Source organism: Sus scrofa, chromosome 15 (genome assembly GCF_000003025.6).
Source record: "Sus scrofa isolate TJ Tabasco breed Duroc chromosome 15, Sscrofa11.1, whole genome shotgun sequence".
NCBI classification, from domain to species: Eukaryota; Metazoa; Chordata; class Mammalia; order Artiodactyla; family Suidae; genus Sus; species Sus scrofa.
In genome coordinates, this window is record NC_010457.5 from 95532618 (window position 1) to 95556983 (window position 24366).

Sequence of the window (24366 nt, forward strand, 5' to 3'; positions counted from 1 at the left end):
ATATTTAAAAATTTAATGCCAACTTGGGATATTAATGCCTTGAATTTGGTTAAATGAGAATATTTGATTTTATTATATTTGCCTATCTTTGTTATTTATCTTTATTAATATGTTACTACTAGTCTGATTTCTTGCTGATTTAACAGATAAAATCATGTTTGTCATGGATCCCAAAGAGGGAAATGGTATTTTACTTCTAAAACTGAGTGAAAACTGGCATATAAAACTGTAAACACGTAAGACGTTTGCTTTTCCCAGGCCATAGGCTTAGGTTGAAATAGATCCAAAGAATTCCAGCATCTACCTTGAAAGCTTACTTGTGTATATGTATTTTTATTTATTTTTTCTTTTATCATCTTTTGGGGGCTAGATGATTTGTTCTAGGTATCTCCTGGGAATATCCTGGAGTATTAAGTCATCTGAAGGTATAAATATTTAACTGAGATCCTCCCAAGTTCTTGGCATATTGTAAAGTACTGCTGGCAGTTTTGGATTTCTGTCTTTTCACCACAAGGCTCTTGATTCTATTGACTCAGCTGACCTTATAAAGTGTGGATTTTAGGTCTATGTTGAAATTGATGTTAGGAATTTTGAATCTTCAGAACCTTTTTCTTTGTGAAGGAAGGGAAATCATTTCTAGTTAGCTGTGACTTTGCAGTAAAGATTATTTTATTTTTAGTGTTCATGAATTTTGTATGCAAAGTATCTTAATTTGGTGACTTCTGGGGAGTTATTTTGATATATCTGAGAATGAAGTTGTCAGATGGTAGGTAGATCTGTTGATAATGGATATTAGAAATTGCTTTGGAATTTCTAAGTGATAGCAGTATTTTATACCTTTTTAGTATGGGTTAGATTTTTTTGTCGTTCATAAACATATTGCTACATTAAAATGTGAAATTAAAAGAAATGTAAATACACTGATTATGAAGTCATAAAACATAATCATAACGTTTTCCACCCATACGTATATTAAAAATTAACAATTAGGATGGTTTTAAACCCTAATGAATTTTTTTTAAAAATTGATGATTGTAATATAGGCAGTTCCCAACCTGACAAATACTTAGTGGTGTATGTGAGCAAGCCATGGAAAAGTTCATGTCTATAGGCAAATGATTTTTCTTTTCATCACTAGGATGAGGTGATTAAAAACCTCTGACTGTTTTAGGTCACCTGGAAAGGTGATTGCTCCAGAGAAGTTTTTTCTCTATTTTCAAAATAAGAAATTTTCTAGTTACAGTTGCCAGAAATAAACTATTTCACCTCCATGGAAATAAGAAAGAGATGTTACAGTGGAATTCATTTTCCTAGAGAAGTAATTTATAAAGATGGAAGGATTTGGTTGAAGTCAGTGTATTGATATTTTATGTAAAATACATTCTTGGTTAATATATTTAGCCTTTGGGGTAATCTGAGAAGCAGGTTTTATGTAGAAAATTTTTTTAATGGGAAAATGAATTCTATGCATATTTTTCAAGTGTAATCTATTTAAAGTTGGAGACTGCCTGTACCCATGTAGATAGTTGATTGTTTTTAATGCTGATAATCTTAATAGAAGTAGAAAATTTGTCTTGAAAAGGAATGTCTTATTTATTCATGCTTTTTTAGCTATATAAGTATTAGAACTATTTTTATGTGTGATCATGATTTTTTGACCTTTTCTGTTTTGGAGGAAAATGAATGGTAGTCTTTGTATTTACATATTGTGTGATTTTTCTTAAAAAATTCTTACCCACTATGTTATTTACTATTGAAAAATTATATGTGAGATATTTCGTAAAACATTGATATGCATTACAGTTGTTAATCATAAACATTTAAGTAAAGAATAAAAGAAAAAAGAATAAAAGAAAAATTATTACTAGATTACAGATGAGAAAATTGAACAAAACATGAGGAAGGTGTGATTTATTAAAAAGTATAAGTACTTCCTCCTCCGTTCATTTTATATAACTTCTGATTTTCTATTTAAATTCATGACATCTGTATTAAAATAATTCCCAGGAAAAACAGTACAATTTGGAGTGCTCATCATTATGCATCTAGGTAGTCTTCTGAGTGGGAAGATTGCCTTGGTTGGCCACAGCAGTTTACCAGTGAAGGCTGTTAGCACAGCTTTACCAGCACCTTCAGATACAGCAGCAATAAATAAATAAATTAATTAATTTTAAAAAATTTCAGTTTCACTGTACAATTTTATTAATGATAAAGCCTCCTTTTAAAAGTGCTGATTAATTTTGAGTAGTTACATAGTTAGTAGTAGGTTAATAATTTATATTTGTTTGGCAGTCCTGGTATTTTCTCATGTAATGCTTGAAAAAAGGAGGATGTAGATTTGATACAGATACAGTACTTAAAATCAGGAATTGTCTTAACTTTTTTTGCTGAAAAATATGTCTTTTCATATATATTACTTACAACTCTGTGCAACTTAAATTGCTTTTCAAAGCATGTTAAATGTTTAAATCAATGGCAAAACAACATTAGATCAACATTGAAACTTTCAGAAAATATATGAAAGTTTATTGAAATAAATAATTTGTTATCTCTTGGATGTTAATTATTTTTATGTCCTTAGGTTAATATTAGAAATTTGGACTATAACTTTTTAGTGTTGTAATTAGAGCACATCTTTATCACTGAAAATAGCCTATTTTATTTTTAAATCAGTATTTAATATTATGTTGACCAAGTGAGTATATATTCTGAATGTTTATTAATATTTAAAATGTAATGTCTGGCTTTTAATTCTAATTTGATTTTTCATTTAGGACAACTTGAATTAAAGTACCATGAGTGTCTACTTCTCCATTTATAATTAGCATATATTATTTTTAAAATTACTTTTAAAATCATTTTAACACGTTTTTCATATGCGACAAATCTGACTAAACAAAGTGGATATTTCCATTTTTTATCTTAAAAGTACAGGTTTTTCAAAATGTAATTTAGGGAAAATATGTTAACATACAAAATGTTCAGTTTTTATGAAACACTAGTAATAGTTGTATACAAACTAAGGGATACATGTCTGAGGATACTTTGTGGAAAAATAAAGCATCTCAACTATTTCATATTAAAATCTGATTTTTGTTAACCAAATGTCATACTGAATGCTTATCAACTCTGGTAGGATAAAAAACTTGTTTGTAGATGGTCTTGATACTTAACCTGGTGGAATGCTCTACTGTTTTAATCTTAGACACAATTTCTAGGCTAAGTTATTTCTTTAACTTGTTCAACAGCTTACAAGCAACTGCATGAAAGACTGCTTGAAGGAAGAAAATCATATAGAAAGAGCATATTTTATAGAATTTCTTTTGTATGAAATGAATTTCTGTTTGAATATTCTCCTAATTAATATTGTTATTATTAGCAAGTACTAATAACTTGAAAGGTACCCAGTCTGTTAATTTTTTCTCATTCTGCAGATGTGTTCAAAGCAACATTGTTTTGCTGACACAAGCCTTTAGAAGAAAGTTTGTCATTCCTGACTTTATGTCTTTTACATCACATATCGATGAGTTATATGAAAGTGCTAAAAAGCAGTCTGGAGGAAAGGTAACATTTTGATGTGAATATTTTCGTAAACCAGTCATTTAATAAATTCAGCTCAACCTGAGGTATAGAGAGTAAAATTGTACATTTTGTGTTTTGCTAATTAAATTTAAATTAGGGAGTTCCTGTAGTGACACAGTGGAAACGAATCTGACTAGGAACCATTAGGTTGCAGGTTCGATTCCTGGCCTCACTCAGTGGGTTAAGGATCCGACTTTGCTGTGATCTATGGTATAGTTCGCAGACTGAGATCCTGCGTTGCTATGGTTGTGGCATAGGCCAGCACCTGTAGCTCAGATTCGACCCCTAGCCTGGGAACTATTGCATGCCATGGGTGCGGCCCTAAAAAGCAAAAAATAAATAAAGGGAAAAAATTTTCTTTAAAATTAAGTGAATTCAGTGGATTCTAAAATATTTCAAATATTTAACATAATTGTTATTTTGGCTAAAACAAAATATAAACGAGAATTCTTTTTGATTTTCAAAATTGAGATGGTTTTTAAATTTTTAATTAAAAAAGTATTTTAGGAATTTCTGCAGATATGATAGCCTTAAACATTAAATAAAATGTTTCTGGTTTTTAAAATCCTCTACTTAATAATATATGGGCTGTTTTATTTATATTCCCACATTGAAAGTTTTTAGATAATGAAACCCTATCAGCATGACCCTTCGCTATTCTGTTCCCTTAAAAAAAAGAAATCAATCAAGTCCTGGTTCCTCTTTTAGAGTATGTTTTTTTTGTTTGTTTGTTTTTTGTTTTTTTTTTTAGTAAGAGAGAATGCATTGGAAAACAGGATGTGGGGTAGTGTGGAGATAAGAGAAGTCTTTTAGATCTTGTAATCCTCAAGTCTGTTGTGCCCTTTTTATAATATTGTTACAAAAGGTAGACTGCAAAGCCACTGAGTTCTATAAAATGTTCACTGGTGGAAGCTAAACGGAGATAAATTTTTTGGTAGAAGAAAATACTATTTGCCCATATTATATCTGTTAATTTTTTTCCCACTGTTTTGAATAGGTTGCAGATTATATTCCTCAACTAGCCAAGTTCAGTCCTGATTTGTGGGGTGTGTCTGTTTGTACAGTAGATGGACAGAGGTAAGTTTATTTCAGATCTATCAGAACAACCCTAAGCCTTGAATTTTGTACAGTAATTAGCATGAGGTAGAAAGGAACATAATCCATAATAGAAATTAGCCCTTTACCATGATATAAATTCAAAAGGCCAAGAAGTTTAGATTTTTGTTTAATTTAAAAAACACAACTGAGGAGTTTCTGCACAGGGGTTAAGAAGCCAACTGCAAGAGTTCCTGCTGTGGCACAACAGGATTGATGGTGTTTCAGCAGCAGCAGGGACCCAGGCTCAGTTCTCTCAGCCCAGCAATGGGCTAAGGATCTGGTGTTGCCACAGCTGTGGTGTTGGTCGCAACTGTGGCTTGGATTCGATTCCTGGCCCGGGAACTTTCATATGCCTTGGAGTGGCCAAAAAAGAAAAAAAAAAAATCTGACTGCAGTGGCTTGGGTCTCTGTGGGGTTCTTATGGAGGCCTGGGTTCGATCCCTGGCCCAGCACAGCAGGTGTAGATCACAGCTGTGGCTCGGATTCAATCCCAGGCCTGGGAACTTCATATACTTTGGGTACGGCCATTTAAAAAAAAAAAAACAAACCTGAGACAATAACCTTATACTAAATCTTGCGAGGTGTTTCATCTACCTTACAATTGTAGTCTTGCTATTTGAATATTTATTGTCCAAGAAACTGCAGTTAGGAATTTGCTTAGGAAAAGTAGACTTGGCAGAACATGAAATTATTTGCTAATAAACTACTAATAAAATTATTTTCCCTTTCTTGGTTTGAGATCAGTTACCTAACCTGTTATTTTTGTTCCTTTTGCTGCTGATAGGATTAGCATGATAGTTAAGACAGTAAAACATAATATAGTCTATTACCTGTCAGTTATTTGCAAAATATGCAATATTTCATGAAGTTCGGGAAAGCCATCCCTGGAATGTGCTCACACTGCAGGCATAACCACTGACATATGAGGATCCAGCAGAATTATGAAAAGGGTAACAATGTGAGGACACTTCAAAGAAAATGTTTAAAAAGTCAAATAAGAGAAGTCCTTGGATACTTGCCTGGCAAAGGAGGTATCATGATCACCAAGAGAGGTCCTTTGAAAAATGGATAAAACTCTGAAATATTTTTTTAAGAATGATTTCTTCTTAAGCTCTGAGTTGAACATAAAGATTTCTTATCATATTGAATTTTGTTTTAAAGGTGAGAAAATTTATGCCAAAAAAAGAAAAAGCAATATTTTTTCACTTAGTTGAAGACTTTAGCTCAGAGGTATAAATAATCTTTCTGGCTTTTTGTTTGTTTTTTTATTAAGATAAGCATTTCTTTTTTCACTAAAATATAACTTACATAAAATGAAGTATACAATTCTTAGGTATACACAGCTTGATGAATTTTTATCAGAGATGTAATTTTATCCTAAATTTTGTTAAAACTACAAGTCATTTAGTCGTATAATTTTATATTTCATATTTCAAGATAATGTCTCAATTTAAGTGCCTTCATTCTGAGTAAATCTTTTTATTTTTTACTGCTTGTCCTCCTCAAGTATTTATACTTAAAAAAACATGTGGTTTAACTCATTCAGTCTTATGATAAGGAATCTGAGGCCCCGAGTTGTAGGAAACTTAGTACTACTCGGGTCTCTTAACTTCTAGCCTGTTGTTCCCTCCATTATGACAGACTTTTATCTTCATCTGGGCCTGTGAAACGGTACTGAGCATTTAGTGTGTTGAAATAAATGTTGGGTGCTATGAATGGACACAAATGCATGAGAAGATATGGCTTATTCTTATGGAGCAAATTCCAGTAGGAAGTGATATTCCTGTTTTATATTTAGAGGAAATGGTGTATCTTGTACTATACATTTTTATATTTGGAGGAAATTATTATCACCTAATTCTTACATATGTCTTTTTTTCTTTTCAAACATACTTCGTTAATTTCCTCATCTACAGAATTTAAAACTTGACTTTGGATTAGAACATAGGTATTTAAAATCCAAAGCCTGGTGTTCCTGTTGTGGCACAGTGTAAACAAATCTGACTAGTATCCATAAGGACACGGGTTTGATCCCTGACCTTGCTTCAGTGGGTCAAGGATCCAGTGTTGCCATGAGCTGTGGTGTAGGTTGCAGATGCAGCTCAGATCCTGCATTGCTGTGGCTGTGGTGTAGGCTAGCAGCTATAGGTCTGTTTTAACCCCAAGCCTGGGAATTTCCATATGCCACAGATGTGGCCCCCAAAAAAACAAAGGTAGTAAGACAGGCTTTTGTCAAGTTTTAGAATGATTGCCAAGTTGAAGTTATAGTCAGGCTTAGCAATTATACATAAATTTGATAGGAAAAATATAAACTCTTGGTATTTGTACATGTTTATTTTCCATCATATACATAGAAGTGAGGTGGCCCTTTGAGGTCTCCATTAACCTCTGTTTGTCCAGGGGTAGTTATTATAGTGCCCAGTTTCACTATGAAAAAATTTCCCTCTGAATGAACAAGTCCCTGTATTATATTGAGACATTGTTTGGATCACCTGGGATACTTGAGCAAAGAAAACAAATATCATACTGCCCTTGTGAAGCTTACATTATAATGGGGCCCTTGTGAAGCTTACGTTATAATGGGGCCGGTCATAGTTTTTTCCTTTTCAAACCTGTCCTCTACTTCACGTGCCTCCCGGTTTGTTCTGTTGTATATCTACATGGTGATGATGATTGCCATTAGTAACCGGTCTGTCAGGTTTGTAAAACTGGATGCTATTTCTTTTAATGGGGCTGCGGTTGTAGAAAGCTATGGTTCACAAGATGAGGCATTTATAGACAGGGTCTCAGGGAATGGTATTGAATCAAACTGAGCTCCATTTAAAAACTAACCATAGTTGAGCCATGATTAAAACTATGAGTAAAAAAGTTGACTAATTTCTGAAAGGGCTAGTTCATTTTTTATGATTGAATACAGAGGGTAAGGGGAGTCATACCCTCTTGCCCTCGGAGGCAATTTTTTCCACATAACTTAGTGTCTAATTTTGAACCATTCTATAACCTGAGTACTTTTAAGCTTTTGCCTTTTTATTGCAGTATCCTTAAACATATTTATTCTTTAATCTCCAAGTAAACTTGTTGAATTACGAGAAAACTGTTGTAAATGAGAACTAACATGTAAGTAATAACTCCAATCATTATATTTTTATCTTAATTTTTAAAATCTACTTTTAAATAGGCATTCTATTGGAGATACCAAAGTTCCATTTTGTCTTCAGTCCTGTGTAAAACCTTTGAAATATGCCATTGCTGTTAATGACCTTGGAACAGAGTATGTGCATCGATATGTTGGGAAAGAGCCAAGTGGATTAAGATTCAACAAACTTTTTTTAAATGAAGATGGTAAGAATTATATAAAAGTTTCTGGGAAAAAGAAGTACTTCATTTTACTTCAGTAGTTTTTTTTTTTTTTTAAGAAAATTAAAAGCATTCACACTGTGTTATTTTTCATGGGATTTCTGTGAAACCCATAGAGATAGTTTAATCAACTACTTTAAAAAATAGTTATTTTAGGCATCACACAGCTCTGGAAAGTGGACTGGAGAGAAGATGGCTCAGGAAGTAAGATTTTCATTTTGTGACAACCTATAGGGGAATATCTTACAAATATATAAAATCTTAGCGTGTCTGGGATTTGCTCTAAGGTAATTGAGTGGATTGTAGTTGGGAGTGCCGGGTATGATTTTTACTGTATGTTGGTAGTCATTGAGGCTGTGAGTTACGTGTGTGCTTATATTCTTTCTACTTTTGTATATCGTATATTCTTGAAAAGTTCCATAATAAAAAGCTTTTATGGTGGCCCTGGTTGAGATGGTGTTTTTGCTTTTTCTCTTTCATAACATTGAGCATTTGAAAGAAATATGTGTTAAATAGTTGAATAACTCAGAAGTTTTATTACTTTATAGGAATCCAAAAGTAAAGGGGGGGGCAAAGGTAGTTAGTGCATTTGATCTGCCAGAGGTTTTAAATCTAAATATCAATCTCTAGATTGGTTTCTATTTTTTAATCTTGCAGGAGTGAAGGAATTCAGTGGTTTCAATAATGATTGTGAGAAATACGCTTTTTTATTTTTTGTTTCTGCTGGATAAAAAATGAAATGTGCCTTATACCTCTTATTTTTTTTTTTTAATGAAGTTATAAGACTGGTATTTCTTATGCTGCTGCTTCTTTGAGGGCATTTTCTTCTTTAACCATAATCTTTGCATCCTGATGTTACACTTGATTTTATGGAGATTACTGTAAACTACCAACTTCAATAAGTACAGAAGAGTACCTTATTTATTAAACTCATTGACATCTAGATTTAATATGGAAAGAATTAATATTTTTGTTCTAACAAGATTAAACATTTTACGAGAAAAATCATTATTTTCCCAAAAAGACGAAGTTGAATAAACAAGGGGGTTCTGGGGAATTGATAGTTTTGAGAGAGGTATTTAAAGAGTAGAAATTAACAACTATAGGAATTTGAATGTGAGGAAGTATTTCAGAAACAAAAAATATGTAAAATGGGTTCGGGAGTAAATGAATTTAACATTATAAGTTGTATGTTTTTTGCCATGTACATTTTGGTGACTATTAAGTCTGTAAGAAAAAAATCACATAAGAACTCAGGAATTTAGCACTGTTTTATAAGTGACTGTAAAGTTTAACAAGAGGTTTTGCCTTGATATTTATTCTTTGACTTTTTCCCAAGCGTGAGCCAGTATCAGGAATCTTGAGAACTAATGGGAAAATGAAGGCTTCACTATAGTATTACACTCCTTCTTGAGTCCTGCATAGGTTCTGTGCTCTAAAGTCTTCGTTTTTGACTAGTCCCAACAAGAAAACAATTTGTAGGTCTTTTTTGTATTTAAATTTTCAAGGGTAGGTATGTGGTGAACTGTGCACTTCGTATATGTGCTGATGTATCTGTACCTAGCATTATAAAACTAAAACAAATGTATTAATGTTAGCTTTATAAGATCGTGATGATAAATATTATTAATGTAAATATTATGAATATGTAAATTAATATAGTGAATTTTTTCTACCTTATAGTAGAAATTGTTAATCAACACACACACATATTATTTAAAATTTGTTTTAAAATTTTATAATTTATAATTTTATTTTTTTAGCCCATTTTTTATTGGAATATAGTTGACTTAGTGTTGTATTGGAACAAAAAAAATGACTGATAATGTCAAAAAAAAAAAAAAAGGACAGATACATGAATATATACAAATACAACTATAAACTAATTTAGCACAGCCTGATTTCCTTACTTTGCTTTTTGTCTGCATATGGTTTTTCTTTCAGATGGATAATAATTGGAAATATTTTGGTTTTTGATTCCCTTTTTACCATGTAGTATTTTTCTGTGATAGTGTTGCTGTTATTTTCCATGCTCTCAAAGAAAGCAGACTTTTCTTAGCATAATTTGGAATAGGTGAAATCCTAACTACTGGATAGGTTAGTACACCTGTACTAAGTTTTTATTTTAACTTTTGGAACTAGTCATTGTCATGGGCAGCCCCAAATGTGCAATGTGATTACTAAATCACATTGTTGATCTTAACATTGATGGAAAGTAGTATACTGTAAGTTACCCAATTTTTTATCTTTATTGATTTAAATTTTTTTTTATTGATTTACTATGTTCTGTCAATTTCTGCTATAAAGCAAAGTGACCCAGCTACACTCATACATTATTGATTTTTCAATGAACATTTTTAAAGTTTTATTGAGATATAATTGACCTGCCTACCAAATAATTTACACATCATTCAAAATTTACAATTTACTGGCTTTTAGTATATTCATAGAGTTGTACAACAATGACCATAGTCAATTTTGGGACACTTTTATCATGCACAAAAGATAACCTGTGCCCATAGTAGTCCCGATTTCTACTTCTGGAAACTAGTCTACTTTGTGTCTCAATGGATTTGCCTCTTGTGGACATTTCTTATAAATGGAATCATATTATATTTAGTCTTTTATAACTGGCCTATTTTACTTAGCATAATGTTGTTTTTTCTTTTTATGACTGCACCTGAAGTATATGGAAGTTCCCAGGCTAGGGGTCAAATCAGAGCTACAGCATCAGGGCTACGCTACAGCCAAGGCAGCAGTGGATCTGGGCTGCATCTGTGATCTATCTGCAGCTTGTAGCAACACTGTATCCTTAACCCACTGAGTTAGGTCAGGGATTAATCCCACATCCTTAAAGACACTATATTGGGTTCTTAACCTGCTGAGCCACAATGGGATCTCCTCTAGCATAATGTTTTTAAGGTATCTTCATGTTGTGGCATGTATTGGTATCATTTTTTTTATTGCTGAATGATATTCCATTGTATGGAACATTAATGGGTAAACAGAAAAACATTTTGTTTACCCATTCATCATTTGGCAGGATGTTTGGGTTGTGGGTTATTTTTCACTTTTTGACAACCAGTCAGTGATACTGTTGAGAATATTTGTATATAAAATTTGTGTGCACATACTCTCTTGGTTATATACCTGGGAGTGGAATTGCTGGATCATATAGTAGCTCTTCAGAAGTTTGAAGAATTTCCTTGTTTAGCTGTAGGCTCATCTGACAGAAGGTAACTTGCTTAAAATTCAAAGAGACAATAATGTAGCAGTAACTTAAGAATTCTGCTAGATTTGTCAAGTTCAATAAGAACTTGTTCCCCAAAAAGGTATATTACTACCACAAACAGATGAGGAATTATTCTTTCAAATAAATGTTTTCAGGGAGTTCCCTTGTGGCTTAGTAGGTTAAGGATCTGACATTTATCATTGCTGTGGCACAGGTTTGACCCCTCTCCTGGGAACCTTCTCATGCTATGGGTGTAAAAAAAAAAAAAAAGATTAAAAAAAATGTTTTCAGTGCCCTAAGAGTTTTGTGTTGGGCATTTATGCTCTGAATGAGCATATAATCAGTTGAGATTTGAAATGCTATTTGTTATAAGAATTTGGAGAAGAGGTAGGATTTTGGATGAACTTAAATTTTAAGTAATTTTTTAATTGTGTAAGAAACACATAAACACAAAAATAAAATACTTTAAAAAAAGGAAAATTGGGTCTACACCAGATATACCTTTTCCAAGGTGGTTTTTAATAGTAATATTATTTGATTGCTTAAGGATGTGCCAGGTACTTTCTGAACACTTCACGTTTTTTAATTCACTCAAATATTTTGGCTTGCTGAAGTATTGGTGCTGTTATTACTCCCAGTTTACATATGGGAAAATTGAGGTACAGTGAAGTTCAGTTACTTACCCAGGGTCAAATAGGTAGTAAATAAATGGCAGAGTTAGGAAATTTGGATGTGCCAAACACTACTGTTTACTGCCTTTCTGTACTTGAATCTGTTTGTCTGTGTAATTGTAACAGCTTCTTAGGAATGTGTTACTGGTTTGATATGTAAGTGACTTAAATGCATTCCTTCACTTTCTAATCCACCCTCCCCCCACCTCAAAAAAAGAACTGTTAACAGTGGCTTACACAAGGAAAATAGGTATAGGTTGGTGGGAATAACCTATGTATCACAGAAAATAATATCATGTACCTAACGCTATTGCTTTTGTATTTTCAGATAAACCACACAATCCTATGGTAAATGCTGGAGCAATTGTTGTAACTTCATTAATAAAGGTAAAATGTTGACATTTCCTTTTATTCTAGTAAAATTTTTAAATAATAAGACATAAAGTTGAATCTTATTTATGTAGAACTGTGAAGTTTTCTTTTGATATTAAATTAATCTTAATGGTATATGGTTAGGATTTTAATTTACTTTAAAATAAATAATGTAATTTCAAGGGCAAAATTAAAAACAGATGACTCGCTATAAATTCCAGCAGTTACTCTTGACCTGAAGATCTGGCAAAAATTCAGAAAAGAAGTCTGCTGAACAGTAGTCACAGAAGTTTTTCTTCTTAAAGTTTTAATATTTTTTTCTTTCTCTTCTTTTTGGCTCTTCTAGAATGAACAGATGTAAATAGAATTAAGTGTTTTACTGTTTGATGTTTCTCATCAGCATATGTAGGGACAAATGTTCTAGTACTTTGTGTTAAGACAAAGTACATTTACTCTTGAATATTCTCAAGTCCTTTGTACTTTCATGAGCTGTAATCAACAGTTTTCATTTGAACTTGTTTCATTTGTTTTACTTGAATCATATAATAACTAGAATAAGACTTATTCTAATTATTGTTATATTATTTTTCCTACTCTTTGGTTTGCATTGTGTATTTCAGTTTTTTTGGTTAAGTGTCTAGTTTGACTTAATAATTGGAAATGTTAATGTTTTGAAATACGTATTTGAAAATGGTTCCATTGTGTGATTTTTAATTTTTAATTCGTTTCGTTTCTATTCAATTATATTTCATTTGTGTTTGGAACATTTATATATCTCTTCAGTAAATCTGTTCCATGCTTGAAAAAAACGTAGCTACATGGCTTTGTAGATGCATTACTGAGGATGGGATACCCTGGTTACATAAAGAATGTTTGAATATAAATTAAAGCCTTGACCCAGTTAATAATTTATTTAATTTGTATGCTAAAAATTCTCTTTTAACTTTCATGAATTTTTTTATTGTTGTTGTTCATGAGAAAAAGCTTTTAAAATAGAGGAGTACTATCGTAAGAATATGTATGTTGTTATTTTAGGGCAGATGCTTTGTAAGCACTGGCCCACGTAGTCATTGTAACTCCAGTGATGTAGGTATTATAGCCAAGTATTATTTTTTAACATAACTAATTTTAATAGACTATGGAAATTTTCTTTTTGCCCAGCATATCATCTAGTTATTCATGACTATTTTACATACGAGAAAAATTGTCACTTTGAGGCGAAAGAAACTTGTTTATCATAAAAAAATAGAATAGGAATATGAGCTAGACGTAGTCATGTCTTCAGATAACTTACAGTATAGTGTGGAGTATACACCAGTAAATAGGTCCTTACATTGAAATTTAATACATACTATGATGAGAAAAAAGTCTCATTAATAATTCAGATTTGAACAAGTAACTTAAATTAGAGGTGAGGAAAGTTATGATAATAAAATGTATATGTTAGTGATTGGTGAGAAAAACCACTAGAATGGTTCTGAACCTTTTTTGGGGTCTTCCCAGAAAAAAATGTTCACCTACCATGATTTTATATAAATGGTAGCAAGTTCACAGACCTTTTGAAGCTGATCATGAAGCTCAGTTTAAGAGCTCTTACACTGGAGAAAGATTACAAGGCACAACAATAGTATTTTCAAGAAAGGGCATATGTAAATGATTAATAGAAGTCTTGCTTAACTGCATGCTGTTAAACATCTTTTGTTTAATGATTCGTGGGCTTAATGTACTACACTGAAATGCTGCATGTGGGAAATGCATGTCTGATCATATCACATCATTACTTTAGTTTCACTTACCATGTTCAGTCACAAGCCATAAACTGTATATTGAGCTACATTACTATGAGCACTTAGAAGCAGTTAAAAAAAAAAAACACACACATACACAACATAAGTGTGGTTCAGTGTCCAACTATGCAAACATTTAACTGAGACATCCTGTATTTACAAATTTGATTGGTGATTTTAAGTTTATAAACATTTTAAATTTACTGACAAAGTTGGAAATGAGGTCTTGGGCTGTGGCTCATATTTAAGGGCACTTTCTTTGAATTTTTTGTTTTATTTTTAGAAAGTGTTTCACAAGTTTTGGAGGGTTTTTTTGTTTTAAATGAAGTTCGTCTAAATATTAGAGGGGTAAGCCTGACATACTTTGTGTAAATTAAGTGTTCCAGAATGTAATACTTTCCTTAAACTCTTTTTAAAAAAGAATTCAAAACTTTTATAAATACCTGTTATCTCTGCAGATTCTATGATCACCTATTTATTAATTGGTAGTTGAAGTAATAAAACTATAGCTAAAGGGGTCTTCAAGCTCAGCCCTCTTATTCTATAAATAGGTGCGATGAGGAAACAGACTGGATTGGTTCTAACAGCAGTAGAATTGGGCTTGAGCTAAATCTGGATTTTCTATGTGCTGTTTTTTAGAATTCACTCTTGCCATTTTTAGTGTAGGTGTTAACTATATCTCTTGATGATGTCTTCACCTTTACCTAGCATAGTTATATTGTACAAAGGCAGGAATTTTATTTTCCTAGTTTAACTTATACAAAAGATAACCAATTTATTGAATTAAAAGTCAGTCTAGTTTTCAGTGAGGTATATAGTCATTCTTTGGACATTAGTCAGTTGTCTTGCTATCTATAAGAAACTAGGCCTCTTCTCAAGGAGTTTGCATTTTGAGTTCTCAAAGTGTGGCTATTTTACCATGTCAGATGTGAATTCTGTTTTTTAGCTTTTAACTGATGACTGTAAGGCTACTTTTGTCCTTTAAAAATTCAGGACTTTATTATGGTGCTATTGAAACAATTTTCTTGTGTTATTCCCCCTTCCACACAAATACAAAAATTAATAGAGTCTTTAGTAAGACTCTTTCTTTCATAATTTTGTAGTATTGATATTTTTTCCTTGTAGGATTGGTGGTGATCCTCAGGAAATGGGGCAAGAGGCAGAGCAAATGTTCAAAAGGATTAGCAGATTGTGGAAAAAAGGAGGATTTGGACAGAAGGAACCTGTTGCATAAATTCTTAACTACTAAACTTGTAGGAAAACTCCAATATTTAAAATTTTAAACAAAGCTATATAGGTAAATACCTTCATAAAAACAAATGTCATTTTTGTACTTAAAATGCACATAATTAAAAAAATAAAGGTACTATACTTCTGTTCTTTTTCTCTGTGGTAGCTGCTAAACTTAAAGGAATACTTTTTGATGCAGTTTATTTGATGATGATAATGTGGTTGCTTGATTTAAAGGAAAGAGTAGGAGTTCCCGTCGCGGCGCAGTGGTTAACGAATCCGACTAGGAACCATGAGGTTGCGGGTTCGATCCCTGCCCTTGCTCAGTGGGTCAAGGTTCTGGCGTTGCTGTGAGCTGTGGTGTAGGTCGCAGACGCGGCTCGGATCCTGCGTTGCTATGGCTCTGGCGTAGGCTGGCAGCTACAGCTCCGATTCGACCCCTAGCCCGGGAACCTTCATATGCCGCAGGAGTGGCCCAAGAAATGGCAAAAAGACAAAATAAATAAATAAAGGAAAGAGTAAAAATAAATCTGAAAGGAGCACAGTTATTCTGGCTAAAATAGCAGTATCCTTATGTAATTTTTTAATCTTACCTAGCTTCAGTTTAGAAGTTAAGATCTTATAGCTTGAGGGTTAGGGTGGGAAAATGAGGACAACATGTTGTAATTGTTACACTTCTGCTTTTTTAAAGAGTAAGTTGCTTTGTCTTCTATGTTTATGTCTCTATTTTAGTGGTAGTTTTGGTATTTGTCATTTAAAGAACTCAATTTTTTTTTGATCAGAAATATTTTTGAGTTTAAAATATTGGAGGTTTTTTTCCCTCTTAAAAAACAAACAAAAAAAGCCCAGCAATTGGGAGTTCCCCTCATGGCTCAGTGGAAATGAATCTGACTAGTCTCCATGAGGATTCAGGTTTGATCCCTGGCCTTGCTCAGTGGGTTAAGGATCTGGCTTTGCCCTGAGCTGTGGTGTAGGTCGCAAACATGGCTTGGGTCCTATATGGCTGTGGCTGTGGCCAGCAGCTGTAGCTCCTATTCGACCCCTAGCCTGGGAATTTCCATATGCTGCAGGCGCAGCCCAAAAAGCCAAAAAAAGAAAAAAAATAATCATGCTCCAAAAAAATTGAGACAAATTTAGTTAATATTTCTGTAATGTTCAGTTTGGTTATGTTAGCAATAACCTGTTGTACTTGCTTATAAGGGACATTTTTGAGGCATTTTTTGGCTCTGGGGAGCAATGGATGATTCCTTGAACTTGGTTAAATTCATAAGAAAGGGTTATATTGGCAGGAATTCCCTAGTAGTCTACTGGTACTTTGACTCCTGCGGCCTGAGTTCAATCTGGGAACTGAGATCCCACATCAAGGTGCTGCTTATGATGGCCCAAAAAAAAAAAAGGGAGAGAGAGAGAGAGAAAGGATCGTATTGGCTTATTTACTTCATGTTTTTATCAGTTGATATGTTTAAGGGTTTTTTTGTTTTTTTGGTTTGTTTTTTTAAATGAAAGTCAGGTAATGTCGTCAGAATTCAGTTTTCTGTTACTTTATTTTTAGGGTTAATCTTTGAAAATACTAGATGTAGAACAGTTTTTACCTGTAATATCTATTTTAATCCTCCATGTATTATTTAAGCTTTAAAGCATTTTCTTTAGTGTGATTAAACCAAGTGGTTTATAAGATCATTTTTAGTTACCTCTTTTTGCCTCTTCTAAGCCTTTTTCCTCTATGATAGCTAACTTTCAATTGGCTTCTACATCGCCATACTTTATGAATGGAATCAAGTGATTTACTTACAAAACAACTGTGATTAATGCATTGACTTCAAGTGAGTCATTTTAATATTACATTTATTGGCACATGTCCCTGTTAATAGTGATGTTTTTAACCTTTGTTATGATGTTAACATGATTCAGTTCATGGGTATATTGTAAAAATAGGCTCTTAAACTGCTCTAATATAGTTATATTGATTCTTGTAATAGCCAATGTTAAAACTCAGTGCCTCTTTATTAAATATTCATTCATAAAAGCTTTCCTCAAAGGAATGTAAATTCTTTAACTTAATAGGTATAGTTATAGAAAAATAAATTTGTGTAATTTTCTAATCTCAATTCTGATTACTAACCTTTTCAAACAAACCACCGAGTCTGCTTTTTTAAAGTCATGGTAAATGGATTTGAAATTTTGGTAAATATTTTTGTCCAATTTATTTTTTCCAAGTGTTCCTACTGTACTTAACTGTAAATTACTGTAATTTTAAGATTAAAATAACATGATATCTAATAATACCTGTGCAGTGATCTAAAACTAGAGTAATCCTGAGCATGGTAATTTTTTTTCCAAGAGATAAAAGGGTATTGATAGTTTTAAGACTATCAGTATCCAAATCTGTTACCATATGTGCCTTTCTTAAAATTAGCTTGCCTTTGGTCCAGTTTTCTTCCAACTTTCCCAAAGAAAGGCATGCTTCTCATGTCCCAAATTTTGCTATGGTGCAGTACTGCTTCACGTTGTAAAAACTTCTTGGGCACCATCAAAAGAGAACATTTTGAAATATTGTAGTCATGGGTATTGAGGATGTGAATCACTGTAATGACTGGGAACAAATCTTAATATACCAGATTGTTTCCAGCTTTTTGGTCTTAGTAAAATAGAGGATCTAATCAAGTTACTAGTCAATAAGAGTATTAGGTGTAATTTTCGAGGCTGCATTTTACTGTGTAACATTTGTACGTGATAAGATAAATGTGTAAAGGATTGATTGACATTGTTATAACGAAACCTTTCCCTGTTTCCATCTACTCATCTGTTGTCTGCAAGATTTCTTAACTTGTATATCTGTAAAAATTTAGAGTAGTAAGAGAATTAAATTCCTTATTCAAATAGTAGAGAATATCCACTGATACATGAACTAATTAAAAATCAGTTATAATTTTAAAGAAGAAAAAATATTCTGTAGGAAGTTTTGTAATTATTGTAGAAAATTGTTAGCAAGTAAACTTTTTCTCTTAACTTCATATGAAAGATTTCAAACATACGAAATAAGCTGAATAGTATAACCAGCCCTCATCTACCTCTTTCCTGGGCTCAATTTTCATAACATCTGTTCCTTCACCCTTCTGTATCCCACTACTGAAGAAGTAATAATGGTTTTTGTTTTTTTGTTTGTACAATTTGTTTTTGCTTTGACGGGGGTGGGGTGGGATTTATTCTAGGTTATTTTTGTATGTGTATGTGTGTTTTTTTTTAATAACATCTTTGCAAATAAACTTCATACTCTAAATTTTTCAAAATGAAAATGACATGATATAATGATTACTAGATCCTACGTATCCTTAGGATACATGAAATCTTTCCAAGATATTACAGGGGCACATATATTTCATCAACTTAATGTAAGTGCTATTTCTAGGCAGATAATAAAAAGCATTAATCAAGAACTTTTACATCTAAATGGGGAAGTTTGAGAGACTTTCCTGAGTCAACACAATTATTCACATATCTTATTTTGCCTATTTATATAATCTGCCAGGATAATTCGAGTAGGTTATCCAAAATGTTATATAATGATAGACATTGATAAATAACAGTTGTTTCTTTAAAATATCATAGAAGTAAAACTAATTGTATTTTAATTTTAGTAACCAAGAACATGACCATAGTCAAGAATTGAGACTGTTTTTGATTTTTTTAAAAAATTAAACATGGCAGTTAAATGAAAATTTGTACAGTTTAGGTCAGAGATTGAAAATTAAATCTAACTTGTTTATTTTACACTAATTGTATAACCAGTAATTATCCATGTGACATCCCAATGCAAATGCTGACATCTTTTTCCGAAAGAGTTGTTTTTTTGTGCTTTTTCAAAGGTTAAAAAGGTTTTTGTGGTTTAAATGTTGTTACATATTTTACAGCATTAGGATCTATGGAATATTTTGACAACTGCAACAGTTCAATGAAGTTGGTAATTTCTTCTTTTAATTATTTTTCATTGAACAGCTTTGGAGTTAACATTTCTACGTTTTGATTTCGGGTGTATTATAAGGAAAGAAAACTTAAAATACATCAAAGGATGCTTTAGAGAAAATAGGTATATAGCATTTATAGTACGGCTGTAGCTGAATTGTCCTTATCTCATTTAAGCTTCGTTAATGCCTAATTTTGATGAAATAGTGTGGTACTCTTTCCAGCTACTGACTGTATGTGTAATCACATATTCCTTTATAAGCAAGTTAATTTGTAAAGTTTCACAGATTATCAGCTGCATCCTAATCCACTTATAAAGTGGAGAGTGAACCTGGCTTTATTGAATTGAATGATGCTTTGGTATAGGTTTTCCCCCTCCCCCCAATGCAAGTTTAAAGTGTAATGTTTTAGGTTTTTTGAGGATAAAGTTGAATTTTTTTTTAAACTTTAGTTGTCAAATTATTTTAAAGCTGTTTTAAAAATTAGAGATGTATTGTTTCTTTTGGGTGCATATCACCAATTAATACGTTTGATTTCAGATCTACACCTTACTGCTTTGTAAACTTCGCCGAGGTAAAATGAAACCATTTGGCTACTTGAACTGATCTACATTACATAGGTTTTTCCTATTGACATTTGCAGTAGCTAACATGTCAGAACTAGAAGTGATGAAACAATACATCTTCGGTACTCTGAATTGGCATAACACTAAATACAAATGTAGCTATGTTTTTTAGTTTCAAGTATTGCTATAACAAATGAGATATTAAAGGTAGAGCTTTCTCTACATGAATAAAATGTATCCAGAATGTTGACATATACTAGAATTGTAAAAGAATAGTTAGTTTTGCAATATAACTCATTTTCTAACTCTAATACTGGTTTAAGGTTATTTTAAAAATATAATAAGTAGATCGTTCTTAATTGAAAACCATAATTTATGTATACTTAATTCTTTGCTAAGGGTAAAACTTTATTTTAAGTTTTTTTTTAAATGGGAAATTAAATGATTAATATACATTGTAGCAGATTATGTGGTGTTATGAAAGATAAGGGGATTTGAGGAACTTGTATTTAAAATTTCTCTAACTTTGGGTTGGGAAAAGTTATACTTAAAATAAAGCGTTCCCTTTGTAATACAGATCCATTCTCAGCACATGGGTGTCAATGTAAGAACGTGTAAAATCTTATTTTACCTTAGAAGTATTTCCTAGATTTAAAAGTACTAATGCACAGTATGTTAATTATAATGGTAGCAGTTTGAAATTTGGATATTTTATTCACTTAAAGCTTAACTGGGATGGGGCTTATATTAACATATTTATGTCTCATTTCTTTGCAGCAAGGAGTGAATAATGCTGAAAAATTTGACTATGTAAGTATGATAGAGAATTCATCTTTCATGCTACATTCTTTATATTTGTTTTTTGATTACTAATACTTTGTAATTTTGGTTTATAGGTAATGCAGTTTTTGAATAAGATGGCTGGTAATGAATATGTTGGATTCAGTAATGCAACGTGAGTCTAATTTGTGATTAGGTTTTTATAAGAAGTCAGATCTCTTGAAATTAATTTTTAAAATCTAGATTATAAAATTTTAAGTACTGTTTTATGACTCAGTGTATATATACTTCAGGGAATAAATAATTATTTAGAATTTGGTCAACTGAGAGAAATGTATGATTTCAAATTACCTGAGGGAGAACACTTAAAATGTTTTAACAAATTTTAATGAGCTTCTTATGGGAAATCATAGAATTAGAAGGGACCACAAGTTTACCTTAAGTGACTGGCACCTGTTCAATTTTCTTTTTGTCTATAATACCTGTTTTGCCTCTTGTTATCTCTCTGTGGTTGGCTAACTTAATTTTTACCCCAACTTTTTATTTTGAGATTTGCAAGTCCACAGAAAAGTTGAAAGAATAGAGGATGAAAATCTGAATATCTTTCACTTATATTTTCTGATTAATATTTTGTCTCATTTGCTTTTTTTCAACCTGTCTCTTTTTTAGATGGATAGTTTAAAATATGTGTGTCTTTACACATACATACATGTACATATATGCAAATGTGTGGGGTTTTTTCCAGAACTGTTTGAAATTAAGTTGTAGGCCCTGGGAGTTCCCTTTGTGTCTCAGTGATTAACGAACCCAATTAGGATCCCTGAGGATGCGGGTTCCATCCCTGACCTCTCTCTCAGTGGGTTAGGGATCTGGCATTGCTGTAAGCCTGTGTGTAGATCGCAGATGCAGCTCAGATCCTGTTTTGCTGTGGCTGTGGCGTCACCAGTATGTATAGCTCCGATTTGACCCCTAGCCTGGGAACTTCCGTATGCTGCAGGTATGGCCCTAAAAAGCAAAAAAAAAATTGTAGGCCTCTTGAAACTTCACCCATAAATAACTCAGCATATATGTATCTTAAGAATAAGAGGAATTCCTGTTGTGGCTCAGCAAAAACAAACCTAACAAGTATCAAGGATGTGGGTTAGATCCCAGGCTTCACTCAGTGGGTTAAGGGTCCAGTGTTGCCGTAAGTTGTGGTGTAGTTTGCAGACACAGCCCTGATCTGGTGTTGCTGTGGCAGAGGCCAACAGCTATAACTCCTATTTGACCCCTAGCCTGGGAACATCCATATGCTACAGTTGTGGCCCTGAAAGAACAACAACAAAAAAAGAATAAGAGCATTCTCCTTTATAACTGTATCAGCCACATACTTACTAAGAACATTAATTTTAAAATATAATGATATTAGTCAATATGTAAATTGACTCATTTACTCAACTCTCCTGTAAATGCCTTTTATGGTCTTTTCTTTTTTTTAAGGAACAAATCAACATTCATGCATCACATTTGTTACGTGTTTTTTATCTTTTTATTATTTTTCTCAGCCATACCTACAGCATATGGAAGTTTCTGGGCTAGGGTTGAATCGGAGCTGCAGCCTCTACCACAGCTCATGGCAATGCCGGATCCTTAACCCACTAACCCACTGAGCAAGGCCAGGTATTGAACCTGCATCCTCATGGATACTAGTCAGATTGATTTCTGCTGAGCTTGAGCCATGGCAGGAGCTCCTAATAGTATATTTTAATAGTAAAATATTTGATAATTTAAAAATTAGCTTCTTTATTCACAAAATATGAATACTAGAAAGGGCCTAGTTCATTTCAGTTCTTTTACAGTTGAGAAAATTAAGGCAGAAAGAATTGTTCCTTAAATGACTTGCCTAAGGCCACATAGCTAACCTGTTGACAGAACTGGGATTGGAACCCAGCAGCCTTGACTCTTAGGTCAGTGTTCTTTAGACTGCACTTTGCTATACATATTAACCTACAGAACAATCATGCTTTTGCAGAAAGTAAATAGAGCAGTTTTTTTTTCTTCTAGGTTTCAGTCTGAAAGAGAAAGTGGAGATCGAAATTTTGCAATAGGATATTACTTAAAAGAAAAAAAGGTATTTTCAATTTTTGTTTTTATTTCAAATTATTCTTTTATTTAATAAAATACTAGAAGATGTATACTAAGAACTCAACAATAGCTTTTAAGCAGCAGCATACAACTGAGGTGCAGAAGTTTTTCCAGAACACTCTTGAGTTAAAGTCTGAGTGTTAATATTCAATTGATTTGTATTTGGTAGTCTTAAATATTTTACTGGTAATATTAATGCAATTTTTCCTTAAGGATTGGCCCATGTTCAAAAATATAATGCTTAACTATTGTTGATTACACTTGATTTTCAAATTTTAAGTGGCTGATAGAATAACTTGGTTGATTAATTATGAATTAGTTTATCATTGTCGGTTAAACTAGTATCTAGAAATCTATATGTGATGTTATTTTGCCTTATTCATTATTTCATGTCTGCATACTTTTATAGGTTGTGTCCTATTTCGTTCTCAATTAAAATGAAATGTTTTTGTACATTTTAACTCAATCTCCATGTATCTTTTACCTATGTCCTCCCCCATGTGCCTGTATTTTTAATTCCCTTTCCATTTTTTCAGTGTTTTCCAGAAGGCACAGACATGGTTGGTATATTAGACTTCTATTTCCAGGTAATTTACTTCAGCTGTATGCATTATGTATATAAATGGGTGTGTCACATTTTGCAAAATATCGATGTCTCTGAAATCTTGGCTCTGGGCTGAAAGAAAACACATTTCCCATTGACTTTTGAAAAATTATCCTCATATAAGGCAATCTCTTGTCTATATCTCCCAAAAAGTCATGTCTCAGAATATAATAGGACAATTTTTTAAAATGAAAACATTATATTTAAGAAGTGTGAAGAATAATGTAGAGCTCCAACAATTGGTTTTTCTTTATTGCAAACTGAGCCCTGCTTTCTTAGTTTTTAAATTGCATTTGGGAGTTCTTGTTGTGACTCAGCAGAAATGAACCCAGCTAGTATCCATGAGGATTCGGGTTTGATTCCGGCCCCGCTCATTGGGTTAAGGATCTGGCATTGCCTGAGCTGTGGTGTAAGTTGCAGACATGGCTCAGATGTGGCATTGCTGTGGTGTAGGCCGGCAGCTATAGCTCCAATTCGACCCCTAGCCTGGGAACGTCCATATGCCACAGACATGGCCCTAAAAAGCAAATAAATAAATTGTGTTTGAAGGAGTTATTTCTTTATCAGTTCATATTCAGCCTTCTAAAGTGGCTATTTCTGTTTGTTTAGTTCATTTCTATAGTGTCACATAGTGGATTTTCTCAGAGGAGCTCTCCATATTCGTTGGAGAGGGGGTCACTTACATAATCTACTGTGGTATAGAGCTCAATTTAAGGTGGCCTTCCGAGACATCCCTCTCCTCCCTGCATATTTTTGATTCAATTCATTCTTATAGATTTAATACCATTTGGTGCCTCCGAGTCTGTAATGTAAAGCTCATAGTAACAATAATTGTTCATTTCCAATTTACCTTACATTTTCCTGTCCTTATTTTTGAAGTTTCTTTCATTTTAAACTTTTAGTTATCTTAAAGAATATATAAAGAAATTGATAATAAAGTTGATTTGATGGAAGTCCAGGTCACAGTTTGGCAGCTGCCCGGTTGAAGAACTGTGAATTGG

At 32.6% G+C, this 24366-nt stretch overlaps 1 protein-coding gene across 6 annotated transcripts in view; it reads left to right on the forward strand.

Moving 5' to 3' along the window:
* The window catches only part of GLS (glutaminase), a 92616-nt gene that overhangs the window by 19204 nt on the left and 49046 nt on the right, over window positions 1-24366 (forward strand). For 5 of the 6 annotated variants that reach the window (XM_021076049.1, XM_021076050.1, XM_021076052.1 and 2 more), the window contains 8 exons: window positions 3435-3564; window positions 4580-4659; window positions 7859-8022; window positions 12269-12327; window positions 20635-20667; window positions 20754-20812; window positions 22681-22747; window positions 23298-23348. In XM_021076049.1, the coding sequence (XP_020931708.1) occupies window positions 3435-3564; window positions 4580-4659; window positions 7859-8022; window positions 12269-12327; window positions 20635-20667; window positions 20754-20812; window positions 22681-22747; window positions 23298-23348 (643 nt within the window). The other variant, XM_021076054.1, reaches the window with a different exon arrangement.